Genomic DNA, 14,972 nt, shown 5'->3' with positions numbered 1-14,972 from the left:
GGTCCTGACCAGTGGCCTCCTGCTCTACAGCATTCTGCTCCTGCCTGCCGGCCGGTGAGCTGACCTCTTCCTGCCAGCTTTGGGCAGGCATCTGACTGGAGACATGCCGATGAGGCTCAGGTCTTAACATCTCCTAGGCCTCGGGTTGCTGAGCTCACTGGGTTTGCCATTTGCTTTGACCCCTGCCCACCCAATTCCTGCTCCCGGTTAGAATTGGGGTTAATTCAAGTGCGATTCAGAAATGGCAATACAGAAAGCAAGGTTAATTGTGGGGAAGAAATATGTGCAAGAGTTTCAATGTAATGCTGGCACATATCATGGCTTAGTTCAGAGCGAGTCAAAATATACACTCAAGTGTGACAGTGATAGGAAGCAAGTGTGGCACTTTATTGTGTTCTTTCAGCAAGATTTATATACATATTGGGCCGAATTCTCCAGTCGGCGAGCGGGGGCGGGGCCTGCTCGTCGACGGGTAAAATGACGCGCAGTGACATCAGGCGGGCATCCCGACCTTACTGCGCATCATTTAGATTTTCAGTTCGGCGGGCGCGCAGCCGAGTAAAGCCTTTTAAAAACTAATTTAAACAATTAAATGAGCTGCCCGTCCAACCTTAAAGTCGAGGCACCTCTGTGCCTCAGGGAGATTTCTGCGCTCTTTCGCGCACATGCACAAGAGAGCGCACTCCTGACTCAGGGAATCCTCCCCACCCGCCCAGGGAGTGCTCAGTGCTTCCGAGTGAGCATCACGCTGGGCGGGTCTTAACCGGGTTCGCGCTCGCTCCCGTCCACCCCTGCACAACCCCCCCGACGGGTGTCAAAATTCAGCCCACCAAATTTGGACATAATGGGACAGATATCAAAGTTTGTTGATGATATCAAACTAGACAGAGCAACAATTGCAAGTAAAACAAAGAAGACTACAGGAAACAATAAAAGGGCATAAATCAGAAAAGAATTCTTTTGAAGATGGTGGAAAATTGATTTTTGTGAAAATATGAGATATTTCATGTGCTAGAGTTTTTTTTAACAGTTTAGTAAAAGGTTCCTTCAAAAGAAATAACAGTGGAATTATGACATGGGATTTGCATTTTGCCCCAAGGAAATTGAGGCCTTCATGTTGTTTAAGTCTGCTGCTTGGAACTTTCCCTAGTAATGTCAGATTTTATTATATCTGAGAAGCCAATTATATAATTGCAGTCGAAGGATCTGGTACCTAAAGGGTTAACGTGGGACTGAGTACAATACTGCCCACACGGTGATGTAAGAAGGCACATGACCTAGAGCTAAGGCAGTCTAGAGATAGGTAGCAACACGTAAGGACCTAGTATGGGGTCCTCTCCATAGCTTTACCCTCTGCTGTAATTATGTACATAGTTCAGTACTGTTAATAAAGTAACTTCAACAAGACTGTTTCCTGGTGTCCAAGCAGCACACATCACAGGTAGCAACAACAGAACAGATCAATAAGCAGTGTCACGGGATTGAGAAAAAATATTGATTTCTTTTGGAAGTGATCTATTTCCAGCTTCACACATACTATTTATACGATGATTGGATTTCTACTTTTGACCTGGAATGGAATCAGATTTGCTTTTTATCTTATGTTGTGCACGAGGTTTCTTTATTACCTGTGATAACGAGAAAATCTATCATTCCAACGCCTTCAGTAAAGTGCATGGGATGTTTTTATGTTAAAGACACTAGCCAGAATCTTCTGCCCCCATAAGAGGCGAGAAAGGAGGCTAGCAGGCCTGAGAATCTGGCGGAACCCACCTCCGCCGGAAGTAAATTCTGGGCTGGGAGGCCCATGGTCGACCTCCCGACCCTGCTTCCACTTGAGTCCCATAAGTGGCTAATTAACGACTACTTAAGGACCTCTTCCCACCTCCCCTGCAATCTTCCTAGCTCCAGACGAGCCTGCCGACATGCAGCCTACACGACTGGTAAAACTGTGCATGTCAGCTGGAGTTGGGTGGGGGTCCCTCAATCTGTAATAATGTGTGTAGGATCGAGGGCATGGGCAGGGGGGCGTATGGCTGCTGACAGCCACCCCCTGTCCTTTCTGCCGACCAACATGGACCTCTTTTTCTGCATCCCGCACCCCGTGAGACTTCACCCTCCCTCCCAACAGCAGCTTCCTTCTTCCTGGGTGACTTCACGATCCTGGGACTCTGGGGAAGTCTTGTTCCGGCAGCATCCATGGCTACCTCGGTGGCACTGCAAAGTGCAAGAGCTGCCTGTCTCTGATAGACCAGCAGCTCTTGGTGGGGAGGGCGAGAAGCTGTATTCTGGGGTCCTCAGTCTGGAGGAAGTGTGAGACATACCCCCACACTGACTGAGGAGCAAGGCCTTTGGGCAGAAGATATGGCAGGCCTTGCTCCTCAGTCAGTGTGGGGGTATGTCTCACACTTTTTCAGGCAGTGATCGAGACACCTGCCAAGAAAGCAAAACTCCACCCACCAGAAAAGTGGATGCTGATCTTCCTTAGCAAATAGAGAGACTTGCTGAGTATTTCCAACATTTTCTGTCTTTATTTTATATTATGTTAGAGGGAAATCAGGTTTTGAATTGCGAAAACAAAATGGCCTGGTCCAATGCTGATTAGTACACGGCATAGTTATTTTGCAGTAGCTTTCCACACAGTACTAATGGTGTATGATAAAGGGAGGGATTTCCACATGGGCTAGAGAACAACGTTTGGAATATTATCTGGTGAAAATAGTGTTGCTACTAAACTATAGTGAAAATTAACCATGATTTCTGTTATTTAAAATTATCTATTTATTGATACTGTCTTACAATAGGAGCAGCAACTATAGCATGCAACTTGTTGCAAAATAAAGTTTGAGTATACAGAGCAGTTTGCATCTAAAATTTGTTAAACTTTTTAATTTTGGATCTGCATGAATATTAAAACCTGATTGAATGACTCATTTTTTTTCTCTTTTTCCCTGCAATTGTCTCTTTGGACAACCAGATTGAATATTACAAAAAAGCATTGACTAGATCAAGAGTCAAATCGTCACTGACCTTAGAAGGGTATGTTTTTTTTCCATAAAATGTATTATTACTCTAACATTGTAATATAGATATATTCAAGGATTTTTCTCAAGTGTTTATTTGCTTTTTCATCTTTGGTAATGTTATCAAGACATTAATTCCTTGTTTTGATTATGCATTTGAGAAGTGTCTGTTACTTTGTGAATACCTCACAAATGGTCATTATTCTTGTACCAGCCTTCACAGTAGGCTATTCATGGGGTATTGGAGCTGATACAGTCCTCATCTGAAATTTGAATACATATACTTTCAGCAAGAAACAGCGAATGGCAGTCAAGGGTCGGATCCGGGGATGGTTTTTCTCATCTGTAGCACAGGGACTCTGAGGCTAATTGTGTTGAGTTGGTGTATCTGCCATGGTGAAATATGGTGCCCCATAACCCCAATGTGCCAGAGGCACGAACTCAACACAGAATGGATTGGTCTTGGGCACATTCCTGGCCTTATGGCTCAGCTGCACAGCAAACAAACTCATTGATCCATCAAGCTAATAATTTGCTTTATGTCTATTGGTTTGAATCAACAAGTTGATTACCTCACTGTCAGCAATATCATATCAGTTTGGAGATGATGGTTTTACTATTGAAAACAGAAGAATGAGCACCTTGTTATAAGGACATTCAGAACATTCGTACAAAGCAACACACTTAGTAAAAGTTAGCTTAAGAAAGTCAGGCACTAGGTCATGTGACCACTATTTAATAATAGTGACCCCTATTTAATAATTATACCTGAATAGTACATGATAAGGTTTAAGGTTATATAGTGGAGATCTAAGATCACTGCATTTAGAGACGGAAGCAACATTCTCCAAATGTATTTTGGATTCTTGTGTCGAGATGTGTCTTCCGTCACTCAACATTAGTACAAGCAAGCAGTACACTTGTTGCACTTGATGTCATATAGCTGGACATGAATGAAATAAATCATACTGGATGAAATCTAAATTCCTACCTGCCTCTGTTCATTTTAATTCTCCCTCTCTTTTGAGATATCCTAGAACTACAGACGATCTCACCAAACTGAATGGGAAGGCAGTCTACAATCTAAGACCTTTGGAATAGGACATTAAGCCTCTCAAACCTGTTTCATCATTCAGTTAGGTCATGGCTTATCTGTATCTTATCCTTGCCCATCTTGGTTCCATAACCCTCAATGTCCCTGATGAATAAAGGTCGATCAATCTCAGTTTTGAAATTTTCAATTTCCAAAACCTGTCCACCATCTACAAGACAGAAGTCATGAGTGTGATGGAATACTCCCCGCTTGCCTGGATCAGTGCAGCTCCAACAAGACTCAAGAAGCTTAACACCATTCAGGACAAAGCAACCTGCTTGATTGGTACCCAATCCACAAACATTCACTCCTTCCACCACTGACGCACAGTGGCAATAGTGTGTACCATCTACAGGATGCACTGCAGGAACTCACAAAGTCTTCTTAGACAGCACCTTCCAAACCCACAACCACTACCATCTAGAAGGACAAGGGCAGCAGATCGATGGGAACACCACCACCTGGAAGTTCCCCTTCAAACCATTCACCATCCTGACTTGGAAATATATTGCCGTTCCTTCACTGTCGCTGGGTTAAAATCCTGGAACTCCCTTCCTAACAGCACTGTGGGTGTCCCTACACCACATGGACTGCAGTGGTTCAAGAAAGCAGCTCACCACCACCTTCTCAAGAGCAATTAGGGATGGGCAATAAATGCTGGCCTAGCCAGCAATGCCCATATCCCATAAATGAATTTTAAAAAATTTAGGTAGCCAGAACAGCTTTTTGGGAGAGAGTGTTCCAGATTTCAACTTTGAAGAAAGAGATGCTTCTATTGAACTATTGATCACTATTGAACAGCTTAGTTCTAATTTTATTATTCCCCCTTGTTCAGGACACCCCAACGGAGGAAATCATTTCTTCCCATCAAGTCCCTTAATCATCTTAAACATCTCAATTAGATCACCCTCTTTCTTCTGTACTCCAAGGATACACGCTTAGCCCATGCAACCTACCCTCACAGTTCAACCCTTCTAACCCAGTTATCATTCTGGCTGAGCCGTCTAAGGCAGATCTTTTACAACGGATGTTACAAAATGCTACCATTGAGCTCAGCTTATCTGTTAAGGTGTCAAATTCACAGAAAGGCAGAGCTGATTCGCCTTTGGATAAGGTATCTGAACCGGCATACTGCAAACAATAAAAATCATTGAACATTCCAGTGTTGCTCACATGCAGTGCTACTGCAGCAACACCATTCACTTGAACTCAACAGGGTCATTGCCAAGTTCGGCTGGTGGATTCTCCTCTTAGGTGGGGGCGGGGGTTGTGGGGTGGGTGTTGTTGTGGGGGCGGGGCGATAACTGGCTTGACTAAAGCCAACACTAAAGTCAAGCTTTTTAACAGAGAGCTGCAAGGGCAGTCAGGCTCTGTTCAAGGGAAAGCTGTGTAGATCTTTGCTGAAGTGAAGAGACGAGAAGTGCTGGAAAACGGTGAGAAGATATTGGTGGAGAATTTCCATGGACGTATCCCAATTTTCTGCTACAACCTTGGTAGAAAACTCAGAGAAACAGCAGAAACTACAATTTCCAATCTTCTGCTGGATTTATGACAGGACATCAGGAGAACCCACCCTTCCACTCTCCCCAGCCCCTCCATGGATATCCTACCTCATTTTACTTAAGTCACGTAAGGCTGTGGGAAAATGTGATGTTTTCTTTATATTATTCTTGCCACCACTAAGACTACCTATTTCCACCTCCATAATATTGCCCAATTTTGCCCCTGTCCCAGCTCATCTGCTGCTGAAACCCTGATTCATGCTTTCGCTACCTCTAAACTTGACTATTCCAAAGAACTCCTGGCTGGTCTTCCGGATTCTGTCCTCCATAATCCTGAGGTCATCCAAAACTCTGCTGCCATGTCTTAACTTGCACTAGGTCCTATTTCCCTATCACCCTTGTGCTAGCTGACCTATGTTGGCACCCCATCAAGCAACGTCTTAATTTTTAAATTCTCATCCTTGTCGAATCCTTCCATGGCCTTGCCTCTCCCTATTTCTCTAAACTCTTCCAGCTCTACCACCTCCTCAGATATCTGCGCTCCTCTAATTCTGGCCTCTTGTGCACCCCAATTTTCATTGCTCCATCATCAGTGCCTAGACTGTGCTCTGGAATTCCCTCCCTAAACCTCTTGGCCTCTAGCTCGTTTTTTAGGACATTCCTTAAAACCTACCTCTTTCACCAAGTCATTTGATCTAATATCTCCTCTTTGGTGTCCTATTTTGTTTCATGTTGCTCCTTCGGAAGTTTTATCACATTGAAGGGGTTATATAAATATAAGTTGTTGTTGATACATTGTACTGATTGAGCAAAGATGGTGATTGCTCTGTATTTTCACTCGCTGTGAAGTGGAAGTAAATTCATGGTGCATATCAAGTCTGCCTTCACTAAATGTTTGATTGGTTCACCTTCAAAGATACTGGAGAACGTGTGCTTGAAGACATTGGGGCGCATTAGAATTATTGCCACACTCCAGATTAGGCTATTGTTCAAGTGGGTATAAGCCAGTGAATCAACTCCCGTAAAAATTGAATTTCACAGTTTTAAACATTCTACAGTATAATTAACATACTGGGGGCTGAGCAATATAATGAGCTACAGTTTAATCCTTTAGGACCAAATTCAAATTCTGTACATTTTGATAATTTTCTCTCTGCTAAGTATAATGTCCTAAGTAAAATAAGTCTGCAAACCCAGTTTCTAGTGGACATGAGCCCACAGCACAAAATTGTTCATAAATTGTCACTACAGTGACAAACTTACACAGAACATAAAGCTAGTTGGGGTGAGAAATAAAAGTGTCACAGTGGTATAATCAGAAGCACTCTCCTATGACTGATTCAACCTTAAATTGACACTGCCATGAGGCAATATCTTTGGGCATTTATTTTTATAAATACCATCTCCTTTCTGCTATTTCAGTCTAAAAGTATCTGATAAATATCTGTGATTATGACCCGCGGAAGTCTACTTTTTTATTTGCAGATTTGTGAAGCATTGTGAGCAATATCTTCCGCATGATCCTATCGTGTCTGGCTGTCTTCCCAGCAACCCTTGGGTTACAAGTGGCACTTTGTACTGGACAATGAATGCTGATTTGTAAGTGTTGAAAGTGTTTTATTATAAGAGTTAATAGATCAGTTTCAAAGCACAAAAGTAATTGGGATGGTCATGCTGACTGAAACACCCAGAAAATACCAGATTCATGTGTGTTCCTTCCAACCACCACAGGGTACCTTACAAAATCTCAGAGGGAGGAACATCCAATGAAAATGTTTCAGACTATGCCCATCCTCTTCTTCTACCAGGTTCTCATCATGCTACTATGGCTGGTCATACATCTCCAATCACTGTCAGGCATATTTAGAGAGGCAAATATGCCAAATAGTGCTTTTTGTTGTTCTGATGTTATCAGACAGATAGATCAACTGCCCAATGCCAGAGACAATGAAAAGGTAAAAAACTCAGGGAATAAAACTTAAATTTCAGACTTAACTTAAAGGAGACAGATTAGTGCAGAATATCTGTTCCATTCACCAAGGAGACTGGGTAACCACTATAGACTTAGAAGATGTGTTCTTCAGAATTACCATTTCGAAATAATATTAGAGATCTCTTAGGTTCAGTATCAAGGTACCTTTTCCCAGCACAAAGCATTTTCATAAACTGTCTGTCTATGATCACACCATATCTCAGGATGCATGCCCATACTTATGTAATTAGCTCAACAGAATTCTGTAACAGCCATAAAACAGAACCTCAGTTTAATCAAGGATTTATAACCAATTATAGAATCATAGAATGATACAGCATAGAAAGAGGCCTTTCTGCCCATCATGCCTGTGCCAGGTCTTTGAAAGAGCTATTCAATTTGACCTATTTCCCTGCCCTTTCCAATATCCCTGCAAATACTTTCTCCAATTATTTATCTAATTCCCTCTTGAAAGTTATTACGGAATCTGCTTCCACCACCCTTTCAGACACTGAAAATTCTAACCTTTCTCCTCATTTCATTTCTGGTCTTTTGCCAATTGCCCTAAATCAGTGTCCGATAATTATCAGCCCTTCTGCCGCTGGAAGCAGTTTCTCTTTATTAACTTTATCAAAACCTTTCAATGATTTTGAACACCTCTATTAAATCTCCCCTTAACCTTCCCTGCTCCAAAGAGAGCAACCCCAGCTTCTCTAGTCTCCCTACATAACTGAAGTCCTGCTCCTAGTAAATCTCCTCTGCACCCTCTCTGAGGGCTTAAAGTGTGATGCCCAGAGTGGAAACAAAATTCCAGTGGAGGCCGAACCAGTGATTCATAAAGGTTTAGCATAATTTTGTTGCTTTTGTACTCCATGCCTCTGTTTATTGAGACAAGGATCCCAAATGCTTCTTAGACAGCCTCTCGACTGGTCCTGCCACTTTCAAAGATCTGTGTACATTCACCCCCAGGTCAGGCCTAAAAGTCCTGGACTTCACAAGCTGGCAACAGGAGACCAGTATGGTAAAGGACAATCTCCTAAAGTAGCCTTTGACACAGTTGTTAGTGGTACCAGGACTATCCCCATCAGGAACTTGTTGGTGATGCTAGTCCATCTAGCACAGTCAGTGCAGTAGAAAAAGTAACAGATCATTGCCCGTTAGAATCATCCTCAAAGCCATATATCCATTATTCATCCCTCCTGTTCCTGTGTGTAGAGATATAGTTAGCAGTAGGAGAAATAAAAACGGGCTGGTTTCTATAAATGGGCGGCGTACCCACATCACCAGCCTTATGCATGGATGGCAAGTTGAAAATCTAGACTAGCGATTCTATACAACAGCACTTATCTGCCATGGCACAAAGTGTGTGTGCACACTTGGAGGTGGGGGGGTTGGGGGAGGCGGGGTGGTGCGGGGAAAAACTGGACTTGGGGAAGTATGACAAAATAGGTGCTCGCCAGTCAGTAGCCCATTTAATAAGCTGCCCAATCACCTGTTGCATTGGTTTAAATGGAAAAGAAAACTGGTGGAATATGAAACAGGCTGACCAGTCCAAGACCACGTTTACCCACTTGGCTGCTTGAGAAACCATCATGTTGGACCATACTACTAAGGTGTGTGAAAGATCATGCCAAAAATGATGGGAATGCATCCGTCAAACCTATCATCCTTTCTTCGTCATAGTAAAATCTGCTACTATTTTTTGACAAGATAATCTCACAGAAGCAGGTCCAAATATTCGGATTTGAAATAGCCAAGAGCATTGTTGAAGCATTTGGTTCTAACCATATGACCAAACATTGTATATCCGTGCAGTCTAATCTGGATAATAAAATATTATTTCTATATTAATAACCTGTTGATTAAGAGTTGATTTTCACAGATTTCTCTCCCATGACAGAGTGACTATTCCAACAAGGTTACGTGTAGAACGCTGGGCATTCAATCTTGGTGAACTGCTCCATGATCCCTTTGGTCGGCAACAATTAAGATACTTTCTGGAAAGAGAGTTCAGTGGTAAGGACGACAAAATCAAATTAATATAATTTTTTCAGGTTTATAATATGTGATACTGATTATAGAACTATTCATAAAGGTTTTATCATTTGTTTAATTAACATGTTTTCCATCCCCCATTTTTATCTCCTTGATCGACCTAGTACATCATGCTCCCACTGCAGATGGATGAGTGAGGTCCTGCCCTGTGGTTTCACTAAGATTTTACAGAAAGATGCTTTGTTCCAGTGAATGGGCAAAGCAGTCCATGGATGGAGGGGACATTCCATCTTTCAAGCTGGAATGCAATGTTTCTTTGCTAAAACTTTTCCCCATAATTGACAGCATTTACCGACCTGAGCTAAGCAATTGTGATAGACAGTCCAGAGTCTGATATCCATTGTTTTCGAGTTGTGAATCAGACTTCTGCTGAAGCAACCTTTATCTAAACCAATTGCGGCCCATTGTTGACATGTGAGGTCTAGCTGCCATGAAGCATCTGCACTTCTATTGTTTGCTCACTTATTTATCCTGTCTGAATCTTGGGGGCACTGTTGTTCTAATCAGTATTCATACTTAGTGCCAATTTAATATTTCTACAGTGATCAAAGTTAAAGCACTTTTAAAAGAAAAAATTGGATCAGACAATTGATTTGATGAAAAATATGCAGTGGTATACTAATTTTGTGACTTTACATAGCTCATCATAGCAGCTCTGTTAGAATCCACAGTCTAAGCATCTGTATTATGAACCAGGATTTCAGGATAAAACCATATTTATTTCATAAACATTTTCACCTATCTGAAAAATCTGAGTCAACATGGAATAAGGGAAGTGACACACACCAAACCATATCTTGGAGCATTACTGGGGAGAGTATTGTTCAAACTACAGTCTGAAGGCTGTCAATCTGGCCCTTGAAGGCAAAGTGACCTGGTTCTTCCACTTTTATTTCTTACTGGTCAGTTTGCCTAGTTTAAATGTCATGGCCTATGGATTTAGAAACCCAAATCTGATTGGCTGATGAACCCTAAATCAGAGCATCAATGTAAGTTAAATTACTGTAGATTTCTGTAAGAACTTTCACTTTGAAAACACAAACACTTCCTGGCATCTCTTGCAAACTGCAAAACACATAAGAAAATGAGATTTCTTACACAATACATGTACCTAAAAATAATTCCAATGTTTAATATGCATGCAGGAGTTTGATTGCTAGCATCCAATTATGCAACAAATCTTAAATTTGAACCACAAGTAACTCTGTGCTCGGATGAACCACAGCGAAATCTTCCTTGCTTAGAACAAGATAGGAGAGTTCAAGTACACCATGGATTTGGTGTATGCAGTGTCACAACATACCACATGCATTTTCTGAACAAAAGTGAATGATGGTCTGAGAATGTGAACCAAAGTGAATGTACCAGAAGGAATGGGCAGGATTTTTGGCCCAATATAAGGATGAGTACAAAGGCAAGTGGTGGGGAGAAGGGGGTAATTTTGCATCGCTGGCCGGCATGCCGGTTTGTGGGCAAGATCCCACCCCGAACCATTTTCTTCGAGGCTGGTAGCTAAGATAATTTAACGGCCAATTATCAGGGGCCAACTGGAATTTTTCAGTCAACCTGCAGGTCCCCACAGTGCTGGGAACACCACAGCTGCCTGGAGGTGGTCTCCTGGCGACAGGCTGAGGGCGCAATACTCCAGAGGCGTTAGAGGCCCTTTCCACTTACTTAGCTACAAATGTGGCTCCTCTCCACAATGGTGTCCCGACTGCAATTTTTCATTTCAAATGAGTTAAAGTTACTGACAGGGCCTCTCAAGTTGGAGGTACCCTCTCCCTCTCCCTTACCTGCAATGGCAGACTGCAGCTTCTTTTATGCTGGAAGACCTCCTGTTGGCGCTTCAGCTTCGAGAGCTGCCTATAGTCATTAATTGGATAGTGAGTCTGCCCCCTAGCCACCAATTGGCCAATTGAAGCAAAATCACTGTCAATGACTGCTTCTAACACAGTTTTGGACTGGGGCCTCTACTTGATCCCAACATTGGGTTTCAGAGCCAAAACCCAAAATCCTGCCCGATATCATGTTTACTGAACTGTAGAGGTAATTAAGAGAATGTAAAAATCAATGTGAAATAAACATTGGCTCTAAGAATGAGACACCAGTTTCTATAATAATTAAATGTATTTCAAACACTAGCGGAGAATCTTAGTTTCTGGGAAGCCTGTGAAGATGTTCAATATGGAGAACAGTCAAAAGTTGAAGAGAAAGTAGAAGCCATCTTTGAGTAAGTTTATCGCTTTGTACATAAAAACTACAAATAACTATTATCTGTTTTATAAGTACTTTAAATCTATAATAGTAACAGTTTCAAAAATAATTTTCTGAATTTTGGGAAGTGAAATAATCAGCAAATATAGGCCTGAATTTTTGCTCCTAAGTTGGGTGCGCAGAGTTAGGAAATTTCCTGACTCCATGAACCTGACTCGGGAGAAACTGCCCAGAACTGCCGGATTTTCATTCTAGGGGCACGGGTGCGAATTGGAGTCAGGTCCACCGCCCCCAGAAACAGTGTGGAAGCAGCTACAGGGGCTGCTGAGTGCCGAGGCAGGCTGTTTAAAAGGCCCACCTCAGTAATCTGGGACTTCATCCCAGTTATGATAAAAACAGTAAAACAAAAAACAGCTCTCTAGCCCTCATCTCGCAAACAGTCTCCATGCTCCATCCATGCCAACCTATGCCTGTCCACCCACCCTAAGGCCCCTCATTCCCTCTATGCCACTCTACCCACCCCATCATCCTCCACGCCAACCTATATCCCCCTACCCACCCGCCATGGTCCTTCATACCCACCATGCCAACCTATGCCCCCCTACCCACCCCCATGGCCGCTTATAGCTCCTATGCTAACTTAGTGCAAACTCATGCCAACCCATGACCATCCCCACTCATCCACTTGGCCCATTATAGCCCCTATGCCAACTTAAGTCAACCAATGCCCCATCCACCACCCTTTGCAGTTAAACTCTTTATGTGAACTCACCCAGTATCTACCATGGGCAGATTTCAGGAACCATGCTGAGATGAAATAAAATGAAGTTCTAAGTATCCAACACAGACTTCACTCTATATAAAAGAACTCTCGTGTATAAAAGCCCATTCAATGCATTTAAATCTCTTCAAGCACTTAATCCCTTAAATAAAAAAACAAACGTTTGCATTCATGACGCCACATCAAAGCCAGATAACCCATGTATAACCATTAGGAGCTATCAATCAAACTATGAATTTACAGGACCCCACTGTGATAATCATGGATTTAAGCAGTCAAACAGCACTAATACTCTAATGCCAGCCCTCAGGCTTATGTCAACAAACAGTTATTGAAATTGCAATGACTGATTTTTTTTTTAACTGAGAGACACAGCAGGCTGTTTTTTTTCAAAATTTAAAGGGCAGGGGATTTAAATAACTTGACAGCTTGACAGTTCCACAGACCACATCCACCTATTTTGCACATATGTCAATTCTTAAAGATCTAAAAAGGCTACCTAACCTCTCCAAAAGGGTACCTGACCTCTCCAAAGAACTCTGGTAGGTTTGGATCAAGTCCACAAATTGATAAATAGATCAATAGACCCCATGAGTCATATTTCAGAAATCTCGGTGACAAACATTGCTTCTGAGTGAAGAGAGCTGAATATTTAAATGTGGCACTGCCTCTGTGAACTGCGCATGTATGAAATGTGTCCTTCCCCCATTCACTTTTGAGCACGTATAAATAGGGGATTGGGTTGTGTGGTAGGAGAGCTGTGAGACTGAACAAGTCAATAAACTCTCTCAACAAAGAAAAGCTCTGTGTCTTGGTTTCAGCTTCAACAACTAGCTTGGATTCTATTAACGAGGGAAGTGACATCTGATGATGAGGAGCTGAGGGAAGGGACATTGTCATTAGGAAGCCCACCTGCTCCTCCTGGCCCATAAGGAGCACTGTGTAGGCACTTGCCTTCTCCGCAAGACTGTCCTCATGGCTACACAGCTGATGAGTTTCCAGAGACCCAAAAAACTTGGCCCCAGGCGCTTTAAATTTGTGATGCGTTTTTATGACCTTGTTCACTCTTAGAATTTTTCAACATTTTTCTCACAGTTTTGAATTTGAATTTGTCACATATTTTTCTCACATTTTTCACTCTTTCGATTTTTGCTGGCCTCTGGGGTGAGGGTGAGCAGAGCCAAGGTAGCTGGTGGAAGGGAGGGGGAGATGGGGTGGGTGAGCAGAGCCGGGGGTGCAGGCTGTATACCTGCTAGGAGCAGCCCTCAATAAATCCACCTCAAATTAGGCTAAGTTTACAAGCTGACGGGTCCTGGGCTTCCCCAGAGCCCAAAAAAATCACACCACAAGTTCCAGGTTTGAATATAAGTGGGCTCTCTGGAATTTGCGGTTCCATTGCAGCTCTCAATAGCGGCGAAGGTCTCAGCATTTGTCGCTGTTGGGGCCACAAGGTACAATATGACTCTGTGACACACTAGAACAGGGGTTCCCAAACTGTGGGTGGCAACCCCAAGTGGGGTCTCAGGCCGAGTTTCTGGGGCCGCGAGCTCTGAGATAGCAATAGCGACTGTGGAGCGACAGCCCGTTTAAATGTGCATGATGCTTTTGTGGTGAGCGTGGCCGAATGAAATGAGCTGTGAGGCCCGATAGCTGACAGCAGCAAAGCCTGAGAAATGGTAGGCCTGATGTTATCTTTGTATGCCTGTACTTGCAATGCTCAAACTCCCCAACCACCCTCTCCCCACCCCAATCAGCTACTCACCCCACCCCCCTCTCCTCCCCAACCCCAGTCAACAGGTCTTTCCCCAGCACCCCACAATTTTCACTCTGGGGTCGCACCAAGTGTAAAGTTTTAAAATAGTGTCACAACAGGAGAAAGTTTGGGGAACACTGCACTAGAACCAGGACCTGCCAATAGAAGCGAATAGGCATTAACCGAGTGCCACAGGCGGCCCAGCAGATCCCAGGAAGCCCACTGACTGAAAACGAGAGAGATCATCCTGATTTTACTTACGCAAATATTCTGGAATATGTGGAACAGATTCCTGAGCTGGACGCAGAATTTGCAATAACATTAATTACATTCCAGACTTTCAGTGGAGTTTGTTCCATGTTTTGTAACTGCCACCAGCCGTTTGAGGCTTTCCAATTGGGTAGCGACAATAGCACTATGGCATCGCCTGCCAGAAAACCTCATTTATATTGTAAATTCGTGAAGCAATCCCAGAAAGTCGCTGCTGGCAATGTAGTGTAGATTAAAGCAAGGTGAAGAAGGACTGGTGCTTTGATATTTTTAAAAGGTCAAGCAGCTGGCAAACTGTGCGGTACTGTG

General features: G+C 43.0%; 1 protein-coding gene across 1 annotated transcript in view; it reads left to right on the top strand.

Moving 5' to 3' along the window:
- rgs11 (regulator of G protein signaling 11) overlaps positions 1 to 14,972 on the top strand; it is a 149,901-nt gene that overhangs the window by 110,336 nt on the left and 24,593 nt on the right. The window contains exons 11-14 of the mRNA XM_078559289.1: positions 2,978 to 3,039; positions 7,104 to 7,217; positions 9,491 to 9,606; positions 11,788 to 11,875. Of these exons, the coding sequence (XP_078415415.1) occupies positions 2,978 to 3,039; positions 7,104 to 7,217; positions 9,491 to 9,606; positions 11,788 to 11,875 (380 nt within the window). The remainder of the gene's footprint in view (positions 1 to 2,977; positions 3,040 to 7,103; positions 7,218 to 9,490; positions 9,607 to 11,787; positions 11,876 to 14,972) is intronic.

This window comes from Cetorhinus maximus, chromosome 15, assembly GCF_964194155.1.
Source record: "Cetorhinus maximus chromosome 15, sCetMax3.hap1.1, whole genome shotgun sequence".
NCBI classification, from domain to species: domain Eukaryota; kingdom Metazoa; phylum Chordata; class Chondrichthyes; order Lamniformes; family Cetorhinidae; genus Cetorhinus; species Cetorhinus maximus.
The sequence above is the reverse complement of the archived record's forward strand: the minus strand, read 5'-3'. Positions and strand labels throughout refer to the sequence as shown.